General features: G+C 40.1%; 1 protein-coding gene across 2 annotated transcripts in view; it reads right to left on the reverse strand.

Annotated features, from left to right (window-relative positions):
* Positions 1-24,352, reverse strand: part of RABGAP1L (RAB GTPase activating protein 1 like) — a 194,454-nt gene extending 170,102 nt beyond the window's left edge. The window contains exons 1-9 of one of the 2 annotated variants that reach the window (XM_060774403.2): positions 24,016-24,344; positions 19,578-19,764; positions 17,936-18,104; positions 14,572-14,746; positions 9,669-9,829; positions 7,736-7,846; positions 3,837-3,903; positions 837-939; positions 177-343 (exon numbers count right to left, since the gene is read on the reverse strand). In XM_060774403.2, the coding sequence (XP_060630386.2) occupies positions 177-343; positions 837-939; positions 3,837-3,903; positions 7,736-7,846; positions 9,669-9,829; positions 14,572-14,746; positions 17,936-18,104; positions 19,578-19,764 (1,140 nt within the window). In that variant the 5' untranslated portion in view covers positions 24,016-24,344. Of the gene's footprint in view, positions 1-176; positions 344-836; positions 940-3,836; positions 3,904-7,735; positions 7,847-9,668; positions 9,830-14,571; positions 14,747-17,935; positions 18,105-19,577; positions 19,765-24,015 lie in introns of both variants that reach the window. The other variant, XM_067467658.1, reaches the window with a different exon arrangement.
* Between the last annotated feature and the right edge of the window lie 2,835 nt (positions 24,353-27,187).

Raw genomic sequence — 27,187 nt, forward strand, 5'->3', positions numbered from 1 at the left:
CCCCTGACTTTTGAGAAGATTTTCTTGGGTTAAAAAGTAGTCTTATACGCCAGAATATACTGTACTTATTTGCAGTATTTTGAGAAGAATACACAGAACTAGATATCTAGACCGTAAATAACATTTTAAGCTGCCCCACTTAACTTGTTCTTTTTGTTTACGATTAAAAGCATTACCTGTTTCAATTTCATGTAGAATGTTTCTGTGAAGGCTTTTCTGCTGAAGTACCAGAAGCGCTCATTAGCAGGATAGATGCGCACAAGTGTCTCCACGAGAAAGCGCACGGGTTCTACCACTTCAGTGACGACCATATCTACTGCCACAGTCATATACACATACTTATCTGTCGTATACAAAACAAGTTGACTTTCACAAACGATACGAAAAGATTAAATATTTTAACATAAGAGTAATTGAATCACACCTCCAGTCTCATGATAGATTTCTTTTACAGAAACTCTCCAGAAGCTCATATGTGATAACTGCCTTGTCTCTTCCCTACCTTCCTCTAGAACTCTCCAACACCCACACAATGCAGTGCTTAATTAATGCTTTCTCGACTAAACTTCCTCTCTTCTTATTCCTTATCCCCTTCCGTTCCTTGATTTTCTTCTTTTTATTATCGGAAGCGTGTACCAGCTTTCTTCCTTTTAACCTAACACACAGCACAACTTCTAAAGCTGGCATGATTTATAAATAATTCTATACGCTGTGATAAATTTAGCATATGATGAAGTCGGGGCCAGAACAGAAGGCTGCTTGAGATCTTGAATTCACTTGCAGTCCTGTTATATAAAACTCACAGCTAACAAGCAAAAATTTAAATGCATATTTACCTTTAGAAGTCTCTTCATTAAGAACTAGAAAGGCAGGTATATTAGGATTCCACATTCCAGTAATAATATAAGATTTTCCATCACTGCCTTTTCCCATTGACTCCTGAGAAAACAACCATTATTTTTTCTGGATTAGCACTCAATTTCTAGTTTTATGTCCAAAAATACCTAAGATGATATGATACATATCACAAAATATTTTCTGATATAACTACATTGTTGAAAAAAAAATAAGTCAGGTAAAAAATTACATTTTGTATTGTTTAGTACAGTAGGCTCTCATTTTGCTGGTTGCTCGGACTCTCAAGCAACCAGCAAAATATCAAAGAAATAACACTTTTAACTTTTTTAAAAGCTGTTTTTATAATACAGTAAAACAGTAAAACAGTGTTATTTTAAACTAGCCGTCCCTTGCCACGCGTTGCTGTGGTCCACATGGGGGCAGGTTTGGCCCAATTTTATCGTTGGTTGGGTTCAGAATGCTCTGTGATTGTACGTGAACTATAAATCCCAGCAACCTCAACTCCCGAATGTCAATATTCTATTTTCCCCAAACTCCACCAGTGTTCCCATTTGGGCATATTGAGTATTCGTGTAGAGTTTGGTCCAGATCCATCATGGTTTGAGTCCACAGTGATCTCAGGATGTAGGTGAACTACAACTCCAAAACCAAAGGTCACTGCCCACCAAACCCTTCCAGTATTTTCTGTTGGTCATGGGAGAACTGTGTGCCAAGTTTGGTTCAATTCCATTGTTGGTGGGGTTCAGAATGCTCTTTGATTGTAGGTGAACTATAAATCCCAGCAACTACAACTCCCAAATGACAAAATCAATTGGGTTGTTAGGTGTCTTGTGTCCAAATTTGGTGCCAATTTGTCCAGAGGTTTTTGAGTTCTGTTAATCCCACAAATGAACATTACATTTTTATTTATATAGATTTGGCTTTATTTATCTTAAATTGCTTTTAGTCACTATTTTTCAATATTTATATCAAGTCAATATAGAGTTATGATATGGTATTGTATTAGTTAGGCCTATTTTTAAGGGTAACCCTCAAACAACCAGAAACTACATTTATCTGGCATTTATCAATCCTCATGAATGTTGGTTAACATAATAATAATAATAATACTTTATTTGTACCCCGCTCCATCTCCCCCAGGGGGACTCAGGGCAGCTTACATGAGGCCACGCCCATCAATAAAGTAAACACAATATTACACAAAAGTATAACACAATATAACACAAGGTATAACAGAACTAGAAAACATAAAATGCAAAACCTAAATAATAAGTAAAACAACAGTATAAAATCGGACATTAAACACACAGAAATTGCACAGGGCAAGGCCAAATTTAAAAATTAAAACTTTAAAATTTTAAAACACTGGGAGATTGGGCAATGGAAATTGAAAATTGTTAACATTCATTTCACTGAAAAATGAAAAGGTTGTTTATCTTTTCTTTTTTTCTTCAAATGGTTCAAACAGTAGGCTGCACACATGGATTCTGACCCAGAACAGAACTTTCTTTCCAAAATTGCAAAACAAACATTTAGGCAGAAGCTCTGGCTTCCTGATAGAGCATACATCCACAAAGTGTGTAGCTCCCAGCACTCCTCTAGATGAAACGGCCATGATTCCTCAGTGAAGAATGAGAGGTACCGCATTTCATCACATAATAGTCACCATCGCATCACTGTTGCACACTCCTTTTTGGAGTCTCGGTTTTCGTATTTTCTGATTCTTCGCTTAACAGTCGCACCCCCTCCCAGGCAAGGGAAGCCCCCGTAGCTCCGAAGAACAGGTGCATGAATGGGTGAAGATGTGAGGGCTGCGACTATTATGTGGGGAAACATTTTGCAGCTACAGGGGTTCCCATGCACCTACTGCCAGCCAAGGGAGGCTGTGAAGCTCTCTCTGGAAGGCACCCAGGCGGGTGAAGGCAGTGATGCTAGCTAAAGTGATGAAAAATCCCTTCTCCAATCACTCCACTGCTCTAGCTAGTGTCACTACAGGCACCAAGTGATGACTGCCAGTTTTGTGCCTGATGGTTGCGTCTAAATCCAGAATGAGAATGGGAAGGTAATTGCAATTTCTCGTCCCCAGGCTGCCCAAGCTCAAGGAAAGGGTGTGTAAACAGGTGCAAACACTTTCAAATAGGAAGTGGCCTAACTGTTCACAAAGTGCAGGCAAGCTCCAAAGTTTCAGGCATCTCATTATTATTTTTAATGTGTGACTTGGCAAATTGACCCTGTGCATCATGTGAAATCTTAGTGCTTTAACTCAGCCCCACACTGACTCATTTGGTTTATGCAGATGGCCCAAGGCAGCAGAGCCCCTTCACAAAGAAGTCAGCTCCCATACTCCCAAATGACTGCAGCTTGCCACTACCCTTTTTAAATATACACAAACATAATATAATACAATATAATGTAATATAATATAATATATTATATACACATATAATATTTATAAAAGTATGATGTAATACAATATAATACTAATAATAATATGATATTATAATTATATATTTTATATTACATGTAATATTATTAATAATATTACAATATAATGGTATAATACAATATAGTAATATATAATACTGATATTGTACTATGCTAATAATATAATATATTGTATGTATATATATCTTGTAAGCTGCTCTGAGTCCCCTTCAGGGTGAGAAGGACGGCATATAAATGTTGTAAATAAATAAATAAATAAATAAATGCAGGCTTTGGTATCTGTGGCCCACAGTATAAATTAGTAAACAGACATCATTCAAGCATTAGGATTTCAAATTTCACTGTGCTTCAGCCCTTCTGTCAAAACATTTTGCTATAGAGAAGTAAGCATTCCACTTCAGATATCAAAACTGACTATTAGCATTCAAGTTGATTTACAAGATGAAATCATTGATTCAATGTCACAGCAAAATCCATCAGAAAGGGGAGGTATTGTGTTATAGCCTCTACTAGTTAGAAAAGAGGATTATTACCATATCCAGTAAGTGCATGTCACTGTTTTTGACATTTCGACCTGGACTCAGCAGCATCCCAAAGCACCTGTAAATGATATTTTAACAATACACAGAAGAAAATGTAAGTATTTAATAACTCGATGATATAAACGTTGTATCCCTAATTTTTCATCTAAATAGGAGAATTGCAGGCTGTGCTGGTGCTACTGGCATAACGTATAAGATATCTGCCCAGAGATAGCCATAGTCATCCTGGCGTATAAACTAAACCAGCAAAAGGAGAGAAAGAGAACAATCACATTGACTCGGTACTATCAACCACATTGTCCTTATGGATTATTTATCAGATTTGTGGAACAATAACATTATATCTAAACAGTTCAACAAAAATCTCTGCAAATGCATGTGATATACCGTACAGTTATCACAATGAAAAAAGTACCTTTACTAGCTTTCAGTGTTTCCAGGAACAAAAAGGTATTGATTCTGAATTCTTCTTTCAGCTTCCACAAAGGACACTTTTTAGCTATCCTAATTTTCAAAGGTTTGGTGATTACCAGAAATAGGCACTACGTGTAGTTTAATTTATTGATGTTAGGTTTAATTTACTGATGTTAGGCTTTAATTTGATGTTAGGTTCTAATTTTATTTTCATATTCTCTGGGATTTTATGTCTTTGTTTGTTTTATGAAGGCACTGAATGTTTGCCATTGTTATGGCAAACATTCGATGGATGAGAGTGTTTTATTGTTTTAATGATTGTTTTATTGCTTGTGGGTGTACTGTTTTTAACTTGATTTATGTCTAATTGTAGTGTATAATTGTAATTGTTTGTACTGGCATTGAATTTTGCAATTACTTATATGTAAACCACTTTGAGTCCCCCTTGGGGTGAGAAAAGCGGTATACAAATACTGTAAATAAATAAATAATAATAAATTTTGTCAGAATCTGACCTGAGTCCCCTCTGGGAGATAGGGTGGAATACAAATAAAATTATTATTATTATTATTATTATTAATAATAATAATAATAATAATAATAATATATTAACATACAATCAGGAATACTCTCTTAGTACCACCATAGCACTTTATTTGTCTGGACAAAAATTTTGTAAATATGTATGTACATCTTATTAGTGCTAGAATATTATTTTATTGATGGCATTCTTTGGTGGTGATTTTGTTATATGTTTTACTGCTTGCTTTTAGGTTAATTTAATTATTGGAAGTCGGGATCTGTTCGGTCTCTACTGCCATTATGTTTGCTGATATGCTATTTTTTCCAAAAACAACGCTTTTTTTCATGTCAGGAGCGACTTGAGAAACTGCAAGTCGATTCTGGTGTGAGAGAATTGGTCGTCTGCAAGGACACTGCCCAGGGGACGCCAGATGTTTTTGATGTTTTACCATCCTTGTGGGAGGATTCTCTCATGTCCCTACATGGGGAGCTGGAGCTGACAGAGGGAGCTCAACCCAGTCTCCCCGGATTCAAACCGCTGACCTGTTAGTCACCAAGTTTAACCCATTGCACCACAGGGGACAACAAAGGAAAAATGCATACATTTTCATGCTCTAATTTAAAAATCAGTGCTTCACAAATCTACTTAGTACTAGGTTGATTTGTCTTTAAGAGAGGGAAAAAGGTACAGTTTCAAGCATATAGCCTGACTGCATATGAACATTCACACATGCATACAGCCAGCCTGAACAGATGACAGTCTGGCAGGCTGTTCTACCAATCAATGGGCCTTATAATTAGATCTAAGGTTCAAGAGCATACAATCTTAAGATATGCTAGTTTCTCATAATTCAAGTGACCTAAAACTTTTCCCATTGATTTAAAAACTCTGCTAAAATATAATAATAATAATAATAATTGTAACAACTTTATTTATACTCTGCCACTATCTCCCTGAAGAGACTCGGGGTGGCTCACAAAAGCACTCAACATACAAAATATAACAAGTGCATAAACAATAACACAATAGCAATAACAGATAATATAGAAACATATGCCAAAATGCTCTCTCTCATTCTCTCTCTCTCTCTCTCTCTCTCTATATATATATATATATACACACACACACACACACACACACATAAGCTACACTGCCATCCTTATAGAAATTTGCTAGCTTTCCTAGCAAAGATCTAATGCAAAGATTGCCATCTAGGGGAGTTGCTTCCAAAATATATTTTGTCAACTTGGTTCTTTTTCCACTGAAAAACTCTTAAATGAATGATTCTCCAGACATTTTTTTTAAAACTGGGAGGAGGATTACTTTTTAAGTGGTTAATGGTTGTGGCGAGTTTTGAATATATCTGAGGGATTTCTTTTACACTAACATATGTCATTGAATCTAGGGCACACCTATTTCCTGTTTAAGAGGCTTCAAAAAGGGGTGTACCAAACATTCATGGGTGCACCTTTTTGTCATATGTTCTGCAGGAGGTATGCAAGAGATTTGGATTGCAGCTGGGTGTTACTGGATTTAAGGAGCTAACTTTGAGACTGATCTTTGGGAGAAAAGTATCTGTTGTTATATTTTGATGGTGGATGCTGCTAGTTTTTCCCCCAGGTCTGTTGGATTTTCGGTATCCTGACCTATCTCCTGTAATCTTGGAACCCTGGAACCTTGAACCTTTGGACTGGCTTTTGACTACGGTATAGACTTGATCCCTGGACTTTGTTTATTGAACTCTTGGCATTTGACCACTGGACTGGACCCTTTGACTACAGTGTAGCTTTTGCTATCAGTTTTTGTTTATTCTGTGGCTGAGTGCTATCTTTGTGTTTTATATTTTGGTCTATTAAAACAGCCAGCAAGTAAGTGCTGTTTTAATTATACTGTTTGATAAAACTGGGAGTTTGGTTCATCTCTACCTAAATAAGGCAGAGCCCTGGCAATGTGACACTTCTATTCACCATTTTTCCATTGTCCTGTGCTTTGCCACTAGCATGACATGTTTTAGTTCCTAGTGGGAAAGCCACCTCCAACCCTCTCTCGTGAGTCTCCTTTTGAACAAAGCATTGAACATATGTACATAAATAAGCCATGTGCAGGTCAGCAATACCAATCACCAGTTCTTTCAGGAAGAGAATCTATTTGAGCTGGTCAGATTTCATGCCTCCACCCATGGCCATAAACCCATTACACAAACTTTTGCTTCGGATTTAATTACTAGAAACTGTTACATTATATTGTATATAATTTTTAAGGGTTTGAGTCGCTTTAGCTCCTGAGATAAAAACAGGGAATAAATAAATATTATAATAACAATAACAACTACAGCAGACAACTTGGGGCTCTTCCACACAGCCATATAACCCAGGATATCAAGGTGGAAAACCCCACAATATTTGCTTTGAAATTGTTTATCTGAGTCTACACTGCCAAAAAAAAACAGAAAATGTGGGATTTTATTCAGCTGTGTGGAAGGGACCTTAGTGTTTGGTTCAAATGGTTGCAATTGATAGAAGGGGCTGGGAAGGCTCTGGAAATCCAGGTTCACTATGGGTGAACAAAGGTCCTATTGACGTGGATCCTAGCTCTTTGGAGAATTCTGCCTGAGCCATGCTTACACACCTTTTTCATAGAATAGACACTCTTGCCGGTTCCCATGATGACCTTTGCTACTCTGCCTTGAAAGACCCTCACAACTGGACTGGCTAACATCCAAGCCTGTTCATATGTGAATTTACTCAGCCATCCAGGATAGCCTTTAACCTGCAGGCTCCAGCAAGACACAGTCCTTTAAACATTAACCTGGCCCCACACTACTGCAGGCTTTAAACTAGCACTCAAATTCAGGTCCAGAAACAAAACTGGTAGCCAAAGTAGGCTTGTAGTCTATACAATTTCACAAGGAGATATAGACAAGCATTTCCACACTTATGATTTATATCATTACCTTTCAATGACTAATTCCTTGTTGGAAATCTGTCGTATAGTAATCACAACCTTCTTCTCAAGCCCCTGCTTGAGTTTGAAAAAATATTTGTCTCTGTCCTTTGGTACTGGGCTAAATGAGAATAAATTCCATTAGAATATACTTAATGTTCATAAAGTCAATCAAGAACATACACAATAACCAGGGACATTCTTAAAAGTACATTCTAATTCACTCAAATCTGACAAATCCCAATACTGTAAAGTCATCATGGCAAAGGCATCAACAATATTGTTAAACATAGCAGGGAAGTTATAGTTCCTTGTTCAAAATGTAGACTCGTTGGGTCAGCAAATTCAAAGTTTCCTTTACCATCTTATCATGCCATGACAATTCAGATCTGTGTTTATTTTTTCTCTATCACATGTAGTTTTTGCAATGAGGCATCATACGAAAGCTGACTGACACAACCTGGGGATCACAACCAGACATAGTGAAGACATCTGCCCTTGCACTATGCTACTCTGCTGCTGAGTATGCATGCCCAGTGTGGAACACATCTCACCATGCTAAAACAGTAGATGTGGCTCTTAATGAGACATGCAGCATTATCACGGGGTGTCTGCACCCTACACCACTGGATAAATTACACTGTTTAGCTGGTATTGCACCACCTGACATCCGCCGGGAAGTAGCAGCCAATAGCAAAAGGACCAAGGCAGAGACATCTCCAGCTCATCCCCTGTTTGGGTATCAACCAGCACGTCAACAGATTAAATCTAGAAATGGTTTTCTAAGATCTACAGAGACACTCACTGGAACATCTCAGCAATTGAGAGTCCAAAAGTGGTAGGCTCAATCCTGAAACCTGAATCAATGGCTGATACCAAATGAGGAACTCTCCCTGGGCACACAGAAAACTGGGCGATTTGGAAGGCACTGAACAGACTGCGCTCTGGCACCACGACCTTAAGAAATGGGGCTACAAAGTGGAATCCACGACATACCAGTGTGGAGAAGAGCAAACTACAGACCACCTGCTGCAATGCAACCTGAGCCCTGCCACATGCACAATGGAGGACCTTCTTGCGGCAACACCAGAGGCACTCCAAGTGGCCAGATACTGGTCAAAGGACATTTAATCAACTACCAAGCTTGCAAACTTTGTGTTTTGTTTGTTTGTTTAAAAAATGCAATACAACTGTTTGGTTTGCTCCAGACACAATAAATAAATAAATCATATAAGTAACACTTTTACACACTGATATCAATTAGATTCTATTGATATCAGTGTGTAAATGCATTAATGATTCTATTGGCCTCATTAAAAAAAACTACATATGATAGAGAAAAAATAAAATTCTGAATTCAGCGCAAAAAAAAACCTCTCTAAGAATGACCTAAAATTATATCTGATGAAAAATACTTGTTGATTTGTGTAGTCTGCAAGCCACAATTTGCCCACCCTTGCTTTAAAATACAATCCAGCCTTCCACAGGAGGAAAGAAAAATGCAAAAGTGGAAAAATCATGACTATTTTACATTGCTAGTCTCGGTTTAGTATATGTTTCTATCTGGTGAAGATCCTGAGCAATCTTCTGCTTCTGTCTTGCCATTTCAGAGCACAGCTGACTTTGTAGACCCTTAGAGGTAGGTCTGATTCTTAGAGCACCAAAAGTGGCTGGAGGTAAGCCATGACAAGAGTGGGTGGGGAAGCAGGAATACTCAGTGTTATTGTATGCATTTATGATTTAAGGTGTTTTTTAGTTTTAATCCCGTTTAATTATTGATTTAAAAATTCACAAAGAATATAAAATTTAATACACAAGCAGATAATCTGGGATCAGATCCTGGGAAATAGGACAGTGTAGATCCAGCCAAGGTGAGCAAAATACTTTTAATTGCCTGGGTTAGAATTTCCCCACAAATTAATTTCTTCACTCCATTCATTTACCTGAAGTTTCCTTTACCATCATCTTCTCTGATCTCTAAAGACACATTGAATGTGAATATATCATTATCAGGTGTTGGCACAATCATATCCTTTATGCAATCAGACCCTTGTTTGGAGGAACGCTTGAATGCTGTTGAGAAACTATACAAAATTCGGCTGACCTGAAAGATGGAGAGAAAGGAGAGAAGAAAATTGAGATGAAAATAGGGAAGCATAAAAAAAAACCAGATATTTATTGTAAAATAGAATCAGAGAATCAGAGTTGGAAGAGACCACACAAACAATCCAGTCCAACCTCATTCTGCAATGTGGGAAAAACACGATCAAAGCACCCCCGACAGATGGCCATCTAATCTCTGTTGAAAAGTTTACAAAAAAGGAACCTCCATGCTTGAAATATAACTATGAGTCTTAATAGTGATTTTAAATAAATATGCAGAATAACTGTTTTCACCCCCAAAAATACTTTTATTGACAGGACAAAACCTGCAATCTCTTAACAGTGCCAACCCTAACAAGCTAATGTTTGTCCACAAAATATAACAGGCTAGACATAGCGGAACTATACATGGCTTTAAAAAAAATCCTGACAACCTGGAATATAATCAAGCCCACTTATAACACAGATAAATCTGGCATTATTGGAATCTTTAAATAACAACCTACATTTAGGTTGCATCCCTAAGCACTCATATTGGAATCTAATACTACTAGTCTTATTCTTACGTACAGTATATGTTCAGGCAATTTCCAGGTGAGAAACAAGATAACTTCTGTAGGCTTGTTCTTAAGTTGAATTTGTATGGAAGCCAGAACAGGTTTTTTTTAGTTTTGGACAGCACAGGCAAGGTTTAACACCCTTGTAATGTTTGTTTTGCTGTCTGTGTCGCTGATTTCACTTCCATGTGTTGCCGAAGGCTTTCATGGCTGGAATCACAGGGTTGCTGTGAGTTGTCTGGCCATGTTCCAGAAGCATTCTCGCCTGATATAGATAACCTATATCTATGGCAGGCATCCTCAGAGATTGTGAGGTCTGCTGGAAACTAGGCAAGTGGGGTTTATACATCTGTGGAATGTCCAGGGTGGAAGAAAGAAGTCTTGTCTGCTTGAGGCAAGTGTGAATATTGCAATTGGCCGGCTTATTTAGCATTGAATGGCCTTACAGCTTCAAAACCCAGTTTACCTGTCCGAACGTATTCTCCCCTATGAACCATCAAGGACATTAAGATCTTCCGAAGAGGCCCTGCTCTCGGTCCCACCACCTTTGCAAGCGCATTTGGTGGGAACGAGAGACAGGGCCTTCTCTGTGGTGGCCCCTCGGCTATGGAACTCTCTCCCAAGCGAGATTAGATCTGCCCACTCCCTCTTGTCCTTCAGGAGGCTAGTGAAATTCTGGTTATGGAACGAAGCATTCCCAGAATAATGGCTGAAACTGATTACAGACCAAAGTGAGTGACCACATTTGCAGATCAAGCTGAACATGATTTTACCTTGGTGATTTGGTATATATGTATTTTATCTATATGTATTTTAATCTTGTATTGTTGTATGATGTTTTAACTTGTATTAGTAGCATTGAATCCTTGCTGTAAGGCAGTCTGAGTCCCTCTACGGAGGTGAGAAGATCGGGATATAAAAGTTTTAAATAAATAAATCTATGTATATAATAAAATTCAAAACTTGTATGCGGAGGACAAAAGTGTGGCGGGAGGAGTATGTGCCAGCGTTTTGATTGGCTGCTGCAGTGGTGCTATTTGCATATGGTCTCTGATTGGCCAGCTTCAATAGGAGCCCCTGGTGGAGAAAAGAGTTCATGGCAGAAACGAGGACATGATAAGGAAATTTGCATATGGTCTCTGATTGGCCAGCCTCAATTCCAAGATTCCGAGATGACAAAGAGAGGAAAGGAAAAGGCCAGGGGCTGAGTCAGACAATTACCAATACAGACCAGACTTGGCACACAAAGCCCCCATGACCCACTCGACATCCTACTGCAGTTTGGAGGGGGATGAACTATGGATGATAGGACTTGCAGAACCATCACTCACATTCTGAGACCGCTGTTAATCTCATCCAATGATTGATCAGGACCAAACTTGGCACATAGACCTCTCATCACCCACTTTACTTCCTGGTGTGGTTTGGTGGGGGATGGACCATGGATTATGGGACTTGCAGTACCTTTGCTCAATTCTTGAGACCACTGCAACCCTCATCCAATTACCGATAAAGATCAAACTTGGCACACTGAGTCTCCATGGCGCACTCTACATCCTGGGGCAGTTTGGGGGAGGATTCACCATGGACGATGGGACTTGCAATAACCAAACTTGGCACACAGAGCCCCCATGACCCACTCTACATCCTACTGCGGTTTGGAGTAGGGTATACCATGGATAATGGGACTTGAAGTAACTCTACTCGCTTTCCGAGACTGGTGCGACCCTCAACAATGACTGAACAACACCAAACTTGGCACATAGACCTCTCATGACCCACTTTACGCCATGGTGTGGATTGACTGTGGATCAAGCATGGATTATGGGACTTGCAGTATCTTCGCTCAATTCCTGAGACAACTGCAACCATCATCCAATTTCCGGTAAGAACCAAACTTGGCACACCGGGTCTCCATGATGCACTCTACATCCTGGTGCGGTTTGGAGGATGATGCACCATGGACGATGGGACTTACAGTTCCTTCACTCACTTAGTGAAACTACTGAGAACCTCATCCAATGACTGATGAAGACCAAACTTGGCACACAGAACCCCCATGGCCTACTCAACATTCTGGTGAGGTTTGGGGGAGAACAGACTATGGATGATAGGATTTCAAGTACCTCCACACGCTTCCCAAAGACTGCTGCAACCCTCATTAATGACCAATCAAGACCAAACTTGGCACACAGAGCCCCCATGAGAGACTCTACATCCTGGTGCTGTTTGGAGGAGTACGGACAATGGATGATGGGACTTGCAGTATCTTCACTCACTTCCTGAAACCACAGTGACATTCATCCAAATACCAATAAAGACCAAACTTGGCAGAGAGCCCCCATGGCCAACTCAACATTCTGGTGATGTTTGAGGGAGACTATGGATGATGGGACTTGCAGTACCTTAACTCACTTTCTGAGACTGCTGTGACCCTCATCCAATGACTGATCAAGACCAAACTTAGCACACAGAGCCCCTATGACCCTCTCTCCATCCTGGTGCAGTTTGGAAGACGATGGACCACAGATGATGGGACTCACAGTACCTTCACTAACTTCCTGAGACCACTGCGAGCCATATAAATAACTGATAAACACCAACCTTGATATACAATTCCTTTCTCTAATAACCCGGGCAGCGCCGGGTCCCCAAGCTAGTAATAAATAAAGCCTGGCTGCTTCCTGCTTGAGGGAATCCTTTGTTAGGAGATATTAGCTGGCCCTGGTTGTTTCTTGACTGGAATTCCGCTGTTTTCTGAGTGTTGTTCTTTACTTGCTGTCCGATTTTAGATTTTTTTATTAGTGGTAGCCAGATTTTGTTCCTTTTCATGGTTTCCTCCTTTCTGTTAAAACTGTCAAAAATGCTTGTGGATTTCAATGGCTTTTCTGTGTAGTCTGACATGGTGGTTGTTAGAGTTGTCCAGCATTTCTGTGTTCTCAGTCTATAGGAGTCTACTGTACACTGTATTCTGAGTATTCCTTGCCTAAGAATGCCCTATGAAATTAATGGGGTCACCCTAAGTCATCAGGTGACTTGAAGACACATACACAAAAATTCATTACAGTTAATCATATAAATTACCTGGCAAATCTGAAATGTCATAAATACACTACATAGAATGAGTAGTGTTGAACTGCAAATTATATTCTCCTCAGATCCTTGTCTATTGAAGCAAAGAAACATTTAACACAGCCTGCATCTATTACTAGAATATTTTTATGAAGCGGTCTTAACTGTTCTTAATGTTACACCATTCATAGCAGGAGAAAAGTACTGATAAGTGGATTAATTAGATAATGATTATCACACTGTTTCTGCAGTATTCTGCAGAATTTCTGCAGTATTTTAGGAAAGCAGACAGAGTTTGGAACATGTGTTAGTGCTTTTCGAAGGACACGCTTCTTTGCTCAAATATCAATTTCCAATTCTGCCACATTGATAAAAATGTGCACTGAATGCAGAAGGTGAACGGCCTGGGCCACCACAGTCTTGGCAGTATCCCCATGCTGCAAATGGGCAGCTTCAATAATAATAATAATAATAATAATAATAATAATAATAATAATAATCTTTATTTATACCCCGCCACCATCTCCCTGATGGGCGGCTTACATGCGGCCAAGCCCAAACAACAAATTACAACAGAGTAAAACCGAAAACGCAAACTAAAAACGCAAACAATAAACAACATCATCATTACATAAAACATGTGAATACATAACAATATAAAATTACAATAAGCACAAACACAAGCAAAACATCTTCAATCTACATGGTGGCCATGTTACCAATGGCTGAGGATAAAGACCCATTCAAGTTTTAACCAAGGCTGAGCTTGATTAACTTCCAAAATCAGACAAAATTTGGTGCCTTTAGGATATTTTACCCCATCTATAATGTTACATCTGGGAGTAATTCCACTCCCATTGTCCCTATAGCACCCTTCACACTATTTTCTTTAGAACTGCAAATTAAAAAAACTGGTATGGTGATATCATGATGGACTAAAATGTTGTCAGTTAAGGTGTTCCCTGCTCAGAATGATATGCAATTCTAAATTAAGATTTTAAGAACTGTAAATTCTGCATAAAATTGAATGCAACATTAAGTTGATATGAAATACCAGAAATGTTCGAAATATTTATGATGTAGCCATTGGAAAAGTAAAAAGATTTCTACTTACTGCCTCTTTTATTTCACAACTGAAAACGTGAATCTGGAATACATCAGGGCCAGAGAAGCTCTCAGTGAATGCAAAGCAGTCACATTCCAAAGTCCCATTTTGGCCACGAACACAGAACAACACATTGTAGATCGGAAAGGAAGCAATTTCTTTATTACTGGACTGATCTATTATTCTAAAGGGGATGGGAAAAATGAGAAGGAAGACCTTGTTTAAAAAGTATCAAACAGAAACATCTATTTATCAAGCTGACAAAGAGAGAAACCATCTTTATACATTCAAAATGTCATGGAATGGGCTTAAATAGTAAGCCTTGTGAAATATTAAGAAATCTAGACTGTCCTATCATAACTGGACCAACACTGACCTGAGGGACATTTTTGCAGGAAAAGTGTGATAAATCAACATACACTCAACCCATCTTTCAACAGACAGCAAAACTGAGTTGAAGCTCTATTACCAACATCCAAATATATAATCTGTGACCTCTAAAAACATAGCTACATTCAGACAATTCCTCAACAAAAATGGAAAGGGGTTTCCTATGGCCAACTTCACTTATGGCAGTTCTAGAAGTTCCCATTTCTACAGGGACTGGACTTTCAGAATGGAAACTGATTATAGAGGACTAAAATCTGTCTGTGCTGCAAAGAAATATCCTATTCTGTTGATCAAAGATTTGTTGGCATAATTAGAAATGGGGAAGATCTTTCTTTCTGTATAAAAATCAGAGGAGGACATGGGTACAAAACTGTTTTTAATTATCCTCTAGGATCATTTGAATCCTTGGTGATGCCTTTTGTGTCTAGGGAAGGATTGGGACATGAGTATTTAAGCATGTAATCCATGTCCTAAGGAAATTTCTATACCAGGGAGTTCTGATTTATCTGGACAACATATTGATTTATTCACAAGACTGTGGATCACATGTTAAATTAGTTTGGAGTATTCTTTTAAAAGGTTAGACCACCAGTTTATGTAAAGTTATCTAAATGTGAGTTTTGCAAGGATAAGTACTTGAGGTACCACATTTATCACTGATGGTATTGAAACAGACCCAGCCAAAGTACAGGTTTTGATTGGAAGCTCTGCAAACCTGAAAAAAACTGGAAAGTTTCCTAGGGTTTGCTAATTTTTAAAGGCAATTCATTCTCAATTTTGTTCGAGGAGTGCTGCAGATAACTGACTTAAGACCAAAAAAAAAAAAAAACCAGTAAAGGAGAACAAATAACATTAGTGCTAAAGTGAAATGGGTCTCTGAATGCCAAAAGGCCAGCGTGGTTAAAATGTCAGAAGAAAGTTTGAATTGTCTTGACCCCAATGAAGCAACCAAGTTGGCCCACCCACAACTAGTAGGCAAAGCCTAAGGCATGGGAGGGATTTGAAGCCCCCCATGAAGGAGACGCGAAAACTGATTTAATTAAGTCTATATAAAATATAGAATGAACCATACTATTTAAATTATTTTGTGTTATGGAACTAATTTTTATGATTCGCTAAAAAAAAATTCAACCCCCCACCCGAATTCCTTTTCTGGCTATAGTCCTGCTTTCACATGTACTGTTTTCAAGCCAGTTGTCACCCTTCCTATAGCTGTGCATTTCATTTTTATTGCCTAAGTGTAGTATTCTGTCTTTCTTCCTATTGAAATTCATTTTGTTAATTTTGGCCCAGCTCTCTAAATCTGTTAAGATCATTTTGGATTGTGATCTTCTCCTCAGGAGTATTAGCTATCCCTTCCGGTTTGGTGTCATCTACAAACTTGATATACCTGCTCTTTAAACCTTCATCCAAGTCATTCATAAAGATGTTAAACAGCACTGGGCCTCGGACAGGACCCTTCATCACTCCACTAGTCACTTCTTTCCAGAATTAAGAAGAGCACTCATTGGGTTTGGTCACTTAACTAATTCCCAATCCACCTAACAGTAGTGTTGCCCAGCCCACATATTACTAGTTAATTTGCAAGAAGATTATAGGGGTCCTTGTCAATGGCCTTGCTGAAATCAAGATATGCTACATCCACAGCATTCCCTTCATCTACCGAGCTTGCTTGTAAGTTTCTTGGACAAATAAGTACAAGTACAAATAAGTCACTTTCCACTTTTTTGCAGTAACATGGCCACCATTACCACACCACTGGCATCTACTTGCATAACAAATGTTTCCACTGTATCAGCCATTGCTGCAAGTAACAACTGTGAACAAATTGTCAAAATTTGCTTGAGATAGTGATTGTAGTTCTGGAGGGACACATTTATTTTTTGCTTCTCATAGATTTAGCAGCATACGGATATAGTTCACCAGTTAAAATTCATGAGTAAACCAGTTTTTTTTAACCTATAAAATTCCAGAGGGGGTTTGAACCCCTAACCCCCCCCCCCCCCGGCTACAACTGCAACATGCTCTACGCCCTTAAAGACTGCTCAGATGCTTCAACTGGTGCAAAGATCAGCTGCCAGGTTATCAACAGGAACACCATACAGGGAGAGAGCAACTTCCACATTACGGCAGCTCCACTGACTCTCAATCTGGTACCGGGTAAAATTTAAAGTGCTAGCCATTACCTTTAAAGCCCTAAGTGGTTCAGGTTCAGACTACCTAACCAACTGCCTATCCTCATATGAACCTGACCAGACACTACGATAATCAGGAGAGGCCCTCCTCTCAACCCCATCCTTCTCTGCAATTGCCCCCCCCCCCCCCCCCCCGCCGCTGCCTCTGGAATTCTCTCCTGAAAGAGATCAGAAAAGCCCCATCACTGTCCTCTTTCAGGAAACAACTGAAAAGCATATAATGAAATTAAAGATTGAATCCTTATGAAATGTGGAATGGTTTATGAAAACAGGTTTTAAATTTCCTCTTTATTAATGTCGTTTTAATGTGTTTTATAGGATGGTTATTATTGCTTTTATAACTATTTGTTTTATACTATTTAAATTGTATTTTATTTAAATTGAACTACTTATTTATTACAGTACAAGGCAATGAATATTTGCCTTTTCACGTCTGTAAGTCCCAATGAGGGAATGAGGTGGGATATAAATAAAGTTTTATTGTTGTTGTTTTTTTCTTTATATTACGTGTTGTAATTGCCATTTTGTATTTTTAAACTGTAATTCTTTCTTGAGGTTTCTGTTTTAACTATGGATAGTTATTAATAACTATAGTTTAATAATTACAGCCTCTTTGTTCAAGGAAAGCAAGCTGGACTCAGGGGACATGTGCTGTTCCAAGCCTAACACTTTTTCCCCTTTTAGTTCCAGTCTTTGAGGTGGAAATGTATATGCTGTCTATTTTGGTACACTGTAGTTAAAAACATAGATGAAGGTATACATGTTATTAAATTAAATTCAAAGCTCACCTAACAGAACCATCTGGAATATTTGGAACGTACAGAGTTACAGGGAAAGGTGATTCACTTGAGGTTTTCAAAGCTGCCATGGCAGACAAGGCCTCTGATTCACTGCGGGGAGCAGAAACTTTCATACAACCAAGGTAGGTCAGTTTGTTGAACAACACACTATCCTCTTCTGAAAGAACAACAAAGGAACAAAATCATCATGACAAAACATCTGGAAGTCAATAGCATTCAAGCGTTATCAAATGACCATTCTTTTTCTTACAGTCATTCATACATAATGACATAATATTAACACATTTAAGTCACCCTGAAGTCTACTGTCCTGATAGTTGCAGGTAATCAGTATCGTGGCTTGCTACTGACAAAGTTTCCACTGGTTTACAAAACTTCATAAGCAGAAGATTAAGAATTTTTTTGCCTCAAACAGCCTTAAATAAATTGCATGGTTAAAGTACTGTCGGTTACCCTATTTCCAATATGTCATTGCAATTGCCAAGATCAGTGAAGTGAGTCTTCATGCACTTTTTTTAACTGTGTCAACATGGATTTGAGAAACTGCAAGTCACTTCTGGTGTGAGAGAATTGGCCATCTGCAGAGACATTGCCCAGGGAATGCCCAAATGTGTTACCATCCTGTGGGAGGCTTCTCTCATGTCCCCACATGGGAAGCTAGAGCTGACAGACAGGAGCTCACCCTGTCTCAAGGATTATTACTACATTTATTATTTTACTCTATTATTATTATATTATGTTATTCTCTTTATTCTTATTGGAAGGATACATAAGCACATTTACGTTAAAGAAGGTTAGAATCAGAGTTAGACAGTCTTATCTTAAATTATGTAAATATTCAAAAACATTTAACCTTCTGATGCCTCAATTAATGTAATTTTGTTGGTATCTGTTTTTATTTTGAAACTGACCAGTAGCTGCTGTATTTCCCACCCTAGGCTTATACTCGAGTCAATACATTTTCCCAGTTTTTGTGGCAAAATTAGGTGCCTCGGTTTATATTCAGGTCGGCTTATACTCAAGTATATACGGTATTTTTATTGAGTTTGTTCTGAAATTAGGTTGTGTCTTACAATCAATGGCATCTTTCAGTGGTAAAAATACAGAAATTGAGAATATTTAATGAATGTTTCTATGCCACCTTGTATTGCCCATTACATACACAATACGATTAAATACCAGTATATACATACTCTATATGACTATTTTAAAAGAACAGCAATATAACACTAACTTAAAATAAAATAAAATAAAATAAGGCATGATGAGAATTCCAGCATTCACAAAAAGAGGGGGGGGGGTTGCGACCTCATATTCTGTTTTGAAGATAATGTCAACTGCTACAAGCTTTTTCATCATGCACAGATAGCAATACCGTTTCTCCATCAGTTAAGATACTGCAGTTTACATCCCAAAAAGAACAATTTGAGCAAAAAAAGTAAAAGCAACTCCTCCCATCCCCCCAAAATTTTTCTGATAATGCTCCAAATCCACACAGAATATAACATAACCCCACAGATAAACAAGGTTTTTTTTTGTTCTTGTATACAGGAACACAGTAAAATTTCCATCCCTTCTTTCAGTCACAGCTAATTCTCCATAGTTATTTTTAAAAAACCTAAACCAGTACCTGTGTTGGAAGGATTAAGCTGAAGTTTCATAGAAGACTGGCTGGCAGATACATCTCTAAAAGGCTGGCTACAATCTCCTTTCTCATCCACACAGTCAGAAGCGTTGCACTTCTGGTCTTTGTCAGAATCCTTTGGACTCTCCTCCATGGCTGCTTTCTCCATTTGTTCAGCTTCATTTGAAAACATCTGTTTAAAAAGGAGGAATACGCCAACATTTTTCAATAAAATTCCTAAATGCAATTCATCACAGGTCTCTTTACAGAGAAAGGGCACTTTTGAACTTCTAGTATTTGAAAATGTGCTTCATCTAAACTGAATCAAACACGCACTAGCAAAACATTATGCTTAATCGGTATTCATAGTGTTATGACAATAACAATAATGCAAAGCTGCAGATAAAGAGTTTAGTAATCCGTTCGGATTCATCAGAGTTAGATTTACAGGATAATCCTAATCGTGTTTACCTCCATGGAGTTCAATAAGCTTACTCCTTAGTCCGCCTGCTTAGAATGGCAACATTTAAATATTGCAGAATCCTACAGAGATCACTGTAGAAGCATAACCACGCTGTTTCTGCTAAATAAAGCCACAGCCACTTCAACTGTATTGCAAATATATATCTTTCATGCTTGGTTTTGTGACAGGAAGTAACCTTGTCAAGTCGGTTAAAAATGCAGTTTGTAAAGCATGTCCTAGCACCTTGCAGAAAGACTTCCTTCTGTTAATAGAATTTTCTGCACATCTTATCTCTGAATACAAGTAAACAAACAAAAAAACACTGAATAATTTAATACTCGCTACCCAGTTTAATCATAACTTTAAAATATTTTTGATTCTGCAAAAAGTAGCCTATTTTTTAAAAGTTGTAAGTATTTTTGTGCCTAAGTCTAAAACAAATTTCTTAAATTGTGGGTCTTGACCCCAAATGGGGTCCCCTTAGCTCAATATTGAGGTCCCAAAAATTGGCAACATTAAAAGCTTTTCTGAATGCCACCTCGAAATTGTTTTAGACATTTACACAAATCTGTTGTGCAGTGTTTACAGTGGACTCTGGAGAAGATGAGTCAGCTCTACTTCATAAAAAGGAAAATCACCCTGTTTAGCAAGCCTTGCAAATGCTGATTTCATATTAGTAAATGCTTGATTTTTCTACCTAGTTTAAGTACCTGGCAATGCCCAGGTTAGGGATTTTGTGAGGACAAACATTTGAAGTGTTTATTAGAAAAGGCATAAGGATATATGTAAACTATGGGCCCTTCCACACAGCCCCATATCCCAAAATATCAAGACAGATAATCCCACATTATCTGAGTGTGGACTCAGACAACCCAGTTCACAGCAGATACTGTGGGATTTTCTGCCTTGATATTCTGGGATATAGGGCTGAGTGGAAGGGCCCTACAACTCCCATCAATTCAACATAAAATCAATTCAACATAGAATCATAGAGTTGGAAAGAGACCTCGTGGGCCATCCAGTCCAACCCCCTACCAAGAAGCAGGAAAATTGCATTCAAAGGGTTAACTGAGTCCACAATGCCATATATTCCAATTGAAAGCAGATTATGTGGAATTTTATTCAACTTTGTGGAAGGGGCCTTAATCTACACTGCTTTATATCCCAGGATCTGATTCCAGATTATCTGTTTATCTGGCAGTGTAGCCTCGTGTAAGCCTGTTCAAAGCAGATAATCTGGGAACAGATTCTGGGATATAGGGCAGTGTAGATCCTGCCAAATTTGTGTAAACGGAGAGCATTCAGAAATATTTTACTGTTGCCAAATTTTTGTGAACACCAATGTCGAGCAATTTTTTAATTACTGATCTATTATTCTAAATGGGATGGGAAAAATGAAAAGACTTTGATTAATTCAGGCCCCTCCTATACTGTCACATAAAATCCAGATTATCTGCTTTGAATTGGATTACATGGCATTTTAGACTCAGATAATCATGTTCAAAGCAGATTATGTGGATTTTCCGCTTTGATAATCTGGATTATACGGCAGTATATAAAGGGCCTGGATTTTATGGCAGTGTAGACTCAGAAAACCAGTTCAAGGCAGATAATGTGGATTATCTGCCTTGATATTCTGGATTATATGACAGTGTAGAAGGGCCCCCAAATAAGGTGCGAAACCATCCTTATACATTCAAAATTCCATAGGTTTACATAGTAAGCCTCGTGAAAAATTAAGAAATCTACCCTGTCCTATCACAACTAGCTACTTCATCACAGTAGAGAATGAATACACTTTAAATCCAGTTTCTGCCTCCTGTATTATTATGGGGTTTGTAGTTTAGTGAGGCTGTTAAAATGTCCTATCACAATATTATTATTATTATTATTATTATTATTATTATTTGAGGTATTTACATACCTCCCTTCTCAACTCCGAAGGGGACTTAAGGCAGTTCACAGTAAACCTAAGGGAGATTTTTACCGAAAAAGGGGTGTGATAAATCAACCTCCACATATCCCATCATTGGACAGACTGCGGAACTGAGTTTAAACTCTATTAACAACATCCAAAATATATACCCTGTGACCTCTCAAAACATTCGTGTGCACTTCTACTGGTAGGAACTGGATTATATGGCTGTGTAGACTCAAAAAATCCCAATCAAAACTGATAATGTGGATGCTCTGTCTCGATATTGTGGATTATATGGCAGTGTAGAAGGGCCCCAAGATGATAAGGAGAGAAACCATCCTTATACATCCCAGATTTCATAGGCTTATATAGTAAGCCCCGTGAAATATTAAAAAATCTAGCCTGTCCTATCACAACTAGCTACTTCATCGCAGTAGAGAATGAATACACTTTAAATCCAGTTTCTGCCTCCTGCAGAATTCTGGGGTTTGTAGTTTAGTGAGGCTGTTAAAGGGTCCTCTCACAATATTCATTCATTTATTTATTTACTATATTTATATATCGCCTCTCTCAACTCAAAGGCAACTCGAGGTGGGTTATAAATATAGTAAATAAATAAATATTGTGATAGGACCCTTTAACAGCCTCCCTACACTGCAAACCCCAGAATTTTGCAGGAGGCAGAAATCGGATTTAAAGTGTATTCATTCTCTAGTGTGATAAAGTAGCTAGTTGTGATAGGACAGGCTAGATTTCTTAATACTATTATTTGAGGTATTTATATACCGCCCTTCCCTCAGGTTCACTGTGTACCGCCCTGAGTCCCCTTTGGGATTGAGAAGAGAGGTATATATGAACCCACACAATCCCTTCGTTCATCCGGAGAGGCCCTGCTTACGATCCCACCTGCATCACAGGCGCGTTTGGTGGGGACGAGGGACAGGGCCTTCTCTGTGGTTGCTCCCCGACTTTGGAACACCCTCCCCAAAGACATTAGACTAGCACCCACGTTGGCAGTCTTTAGGAAGAACTTGAAGACCCGGCTATTCCGATGTGCCTTTCCAGAATAGGATAACTCCCAGCACTATGTCCCAGAAGCACTTTATTAGAGTTTAAGACTCTCTGCACATTGTACTTGCCCAGAATCCCAACATATTACCTCTCACACCCAGCACTTTTAACCTGTACCCATCATTGGCCCGGCCCTGCTTTTATTGCATAATAGTGTAATGTTTTGTTATTGCTTATGTTTTTAATTTGCTTTGTACTGTATTGTTATTGTCTGTTGTTGTTGTGTTGAGCCTTTGTAAGCCGCATCAAGTCCTTTGGGAGATGCTAGCGGGATACAAATACAGTTTAATAATAATAATAATATATTTTTTTTGGTCGTGTCAGGAGTCGCTCCTGTTGTGAGAGAATTGGCCGTCTGCAAGGACGTTGCCCGGGGGATGCCTGGATGATTTGATGTTTTTATCATCCTTGTGGGAGGCTTCTCTCGTGTCCCCGCATGAGGAGCTGGAGCTGATAGAGGGAGCTCATCCGCCTCTCCCCGGATTCGAACCTGCGACCTGTCGGTCTTCAGTCCTGCCGGCACAGAGGTTTAACCCACTGCGCCACCGGGGGCTCAATAATAATAATAATAATAATAATAAATACCTCAAATAATAATAATAATATTGTGATAGGGACCCTTTAACAGTGATAAATCAACCCCACCCATCCCATCATTGGACAGACTGTGGAATTGAGTTGAAGCTCTATTGCCAACATCCAAAATATACTCTGCGACCTCTCAAAACATCTCTGCGTTAAGTGATTTTCCTCAACAACAAATTGGCGAAGAGTTCCCTATGGCCAGCCACCTCACCTAGGGCAGTTCCCATTTCTAGAGGGCCCTTCCACACAGCCATATAAACCAGAATATCAAGGCAGATAATCCACAATATCTGCTTTGAACTGGGTTATCTGAGTCCATATACTTCAGTGTAATGTGGATTCTATTCAGCTGTGGGAAAGGGGCCTAAGGAGCAGTGGTTTCAAGCCAAAAGTTTGGTGGTGTTTACCTTGAAGGCCGCCCAGAGCGCAAGCCACTTGACAGGATGGGCTTTCCCCTTCAGAGGCTCCTGAGAAATCAAGGCATGGAGCCTGAGTCTTGGCCACTACATCTCCCCGAAGCAAGGGCCCAATCCTGCCCGGCTGAGAGAGTGAGCCGAGAGAGCAGCAGCCGGCTTTCCTTCCCCGGGTAGACCCTTCTTCCCTCTGCACTTCTTCCCCTCAACTTCTCCAACTCCTTCGGGTTTGTGGCGGGATCTCCGGTGACGTCAGCGCCCCGCCCCCTCCCCTCTGCCGAAGAGGGAATGACGGCAGTGACGCCTTTTCAGGGAAGGAGACGGGCAGCGCCCCCGCCACGACACCCGCGCATGCGCACGGAGGGGCCTCAGGCAGCAAGGGCGCGCCCGGCATCCCAGGGGAGGGAGGCGGGGGGAGGGAGCGCGACTGTCGGAACAGCCCCGCTTTTACCCCCTTCTCCTCTCCCCCGCCCACGTTTCCGCTCTGCCTCTTTCGAGTAACTTAGCCACAGGGCAAAGGTCCCCTGCTAGCATTGACAGGCGAACTATTTCTAGATTTGTATCCTCAGGCCTCTTCTCCGGCACCACATTTCAACAGTGGAACTCACTGCCGCGGGGCTCTTCCACACAGCCATAGAACCCAGGAGATCAAGGCAGAGAATCACACAATATCTGCATTGAACTGGGGCCCCTTCCACACAGCTGAATAAAATTCCCCATTATCTGCTTTGAACTGGGTTATATTATTTGCTTGTTTGTTTATTTCTTTAAAACATTTATATTCCGCCCTTCTCACCCCGAAGGGGGAGCTGTCTTCATAGACCTGTCAGCGGCTTATGATACTGTGAACCACCGCCTCCTGAGAAAAATGTACGTATAATATCACAAAGGACTGCCATCTCACCCACATCATAGGAAACCTGCTACAAAACAGGAGCTTTTTTGTTGAGTTCCAGGGCCAGAGAAGCAGATGGTGGAGACAGAAGAATGGCCTGCCTCGGGAGCATGGTTGCGCCATCCATGTTCAACATCTACACAAATGACCACCTACTGCCAGAAGGGACAGAGAGTTTCATCTATGCTGATGCCATTACCGCTCAAGCGGGGAGCTTTGAGATGGTTGAACAGAAGCTCTCCGAAGCTCTAGGTGCTCTTACTGCCTATTACAGGGAAAACCAACTGATCCCCAACCCATCTAAAACACAGACATGTACCTTTCACCTTAAGAACAGACAAACATCCCGAGCTCTGAGGATTACCTGGGAAGGAATCCCACTGGAGTATTGCAGCACACCCAAATACCTGGGAGTCACTCTGGACCGTGCTCTTACCTACAAGAAGCACTGCCTGAACATCAAGCAAAAAGTGGGTGCTAGAAACAACATCATACGAAAGCTGACTGGCAGAACCTGGGGATCACAATCAGATACAGTGAAGACATCTGCCCTTGTGCTATGCTACTCTGCTGCTGAGTATGCATGCCAGTGTGGAACACATCTCACCACGCTAAAACAGTGGATGTGGCTCTGAATGAGACATGCCGCATTATCACGGGGTGTCTGCGCCCTACACCACTGGAGAAATTACACTGCTTAGCCAGTATTGCACCACCTGACATCTGCCGGGAAGTAGCAGCCAATAGTGAAAGAACCAAGGCAGAGACATCTCCAGCTCATCCCCTGTTTGGGTATCAGCCAGCACGCCAACGACTTAAATCTAGACATAGTTTTCTAAGATCTACAGAGACACTCGCTGGAACACCTCAGCAAGCGAGAGTCCAAAAGTGGCAGGCTCAAACCCAGCACTTCAACCAATGGCTGATACCAAATGAGAGACTCCCCCCTGGGCACACAGAGGACTGGGCGACTTGGAAGGCGCTGAACAGACTGCGTTCTGGCACCACGGGATGCAAAGCCAACCTTCAGAAATGGGGCTACAAAGTGGAATCCTCGACATGCGAATGTGGAGAGGAGCAAACCACTGACCACCTGCTGCAATGCAACCTGAGCCCTGCCACATGCACAATGGAGGACCTCCTTGTAGCAACACCAGAAGCACTCCAAGTGGCCAGATACTGGTCAAAGGACATTTAATCAACTACCAAGCTTGCAAACTTTGTATTTTTCTGGGGGTTTTTTGCTTTTTTCTGTTAGAAACTGGTTGCACTGACACGACAAATAAATTTATTATTGAAAACAAACAGGTACTTTAAGGCTTTCTTAACAGTCTATTGGCTCTCTCCCAATCTTGTCCACAGGGAACAGGCAGTATCTTCATAACTGTAACTAATGGGGAAATCCTTAACTTCTAATCTGGGCAGTCTGTCTTTGCCTCTGTTAGCGTGGAGCCCCTGCACCCAGTTCCAACTGCTTCTGGCTTCCGCAAGTGACCCTTACCAAGCAGAGCTTTGTAGACTTCCAGGGGAAAGAGAACTCAGGTTGCCGTGATGGCTGACTGAAATCCTTCAGCAAAGGAACTGTAGGGCTGTATAACCCTGGCCAAGCTGTGGGCTGTATATCTCCCCGGCCAAGCTTTCTACAGGAGCTCTTGGTTTTTGTCCTGCATGAAAGGCTTCTCTATGTGGACTGAACCCAAAATGGCTCCTATTCCCTCTAAAACCCAAAAAGGGGGCGGGACCAGGGAACCTAACTATAATTGACAGGTGGCTTGCCCTATGATTGCAGCCAAAAGAAGCCACCTATCTGCAGAGTCCCTGAAACTTAGGACTATAACAAACATTAAATGCAAAGCAAACAAAATTGGAGCTCCTGGTACAGCTGTACCTGCACATACATAAACATTAAAAACATTTATCAAAATATTAAAATACACAATTTAAAACCGTCCTAGTCATCCATGTCAAATCTAATCGGTCTGGTCATCTTTCCTATTGCTGCTTTATTGCCCTATCCCGAAAGCTTGGTCCCACAGCCAAGTTTTACCATCCTTCTAAAGGACAGGAGGGAGGGAGCCAACTTGATCTCACCAGGAAGGGAGTTCCATGGCCAGGGAGCAATCACCAAGAAGGCCCTATGTCTCATCCCCACCAATCGTGCCTGTGACAATGGCGGGACGGAAAGCAGGGCCTCCCTGGAGAATCTAAGAGCCGTCGCAAACTCTGTTCCTGCGAGAGAAACCCTTGCTAGCATGTCCCTGACGTCACGAG

The sequence above is a fragment of the Anolis sagrei genome, chromosome 4, assembly GCF_037176765.1.
Source record: "Anolis sagrei isolate rAnoSag1 chromosome 4, rAnoSag1.mat, whole genome shotgun sequence".
NCBI lineage: Eukaryota > Metazoa > Chordata > Lepidosauria > Squamata > Dactyloidae > Anolis > Anolis sagrei.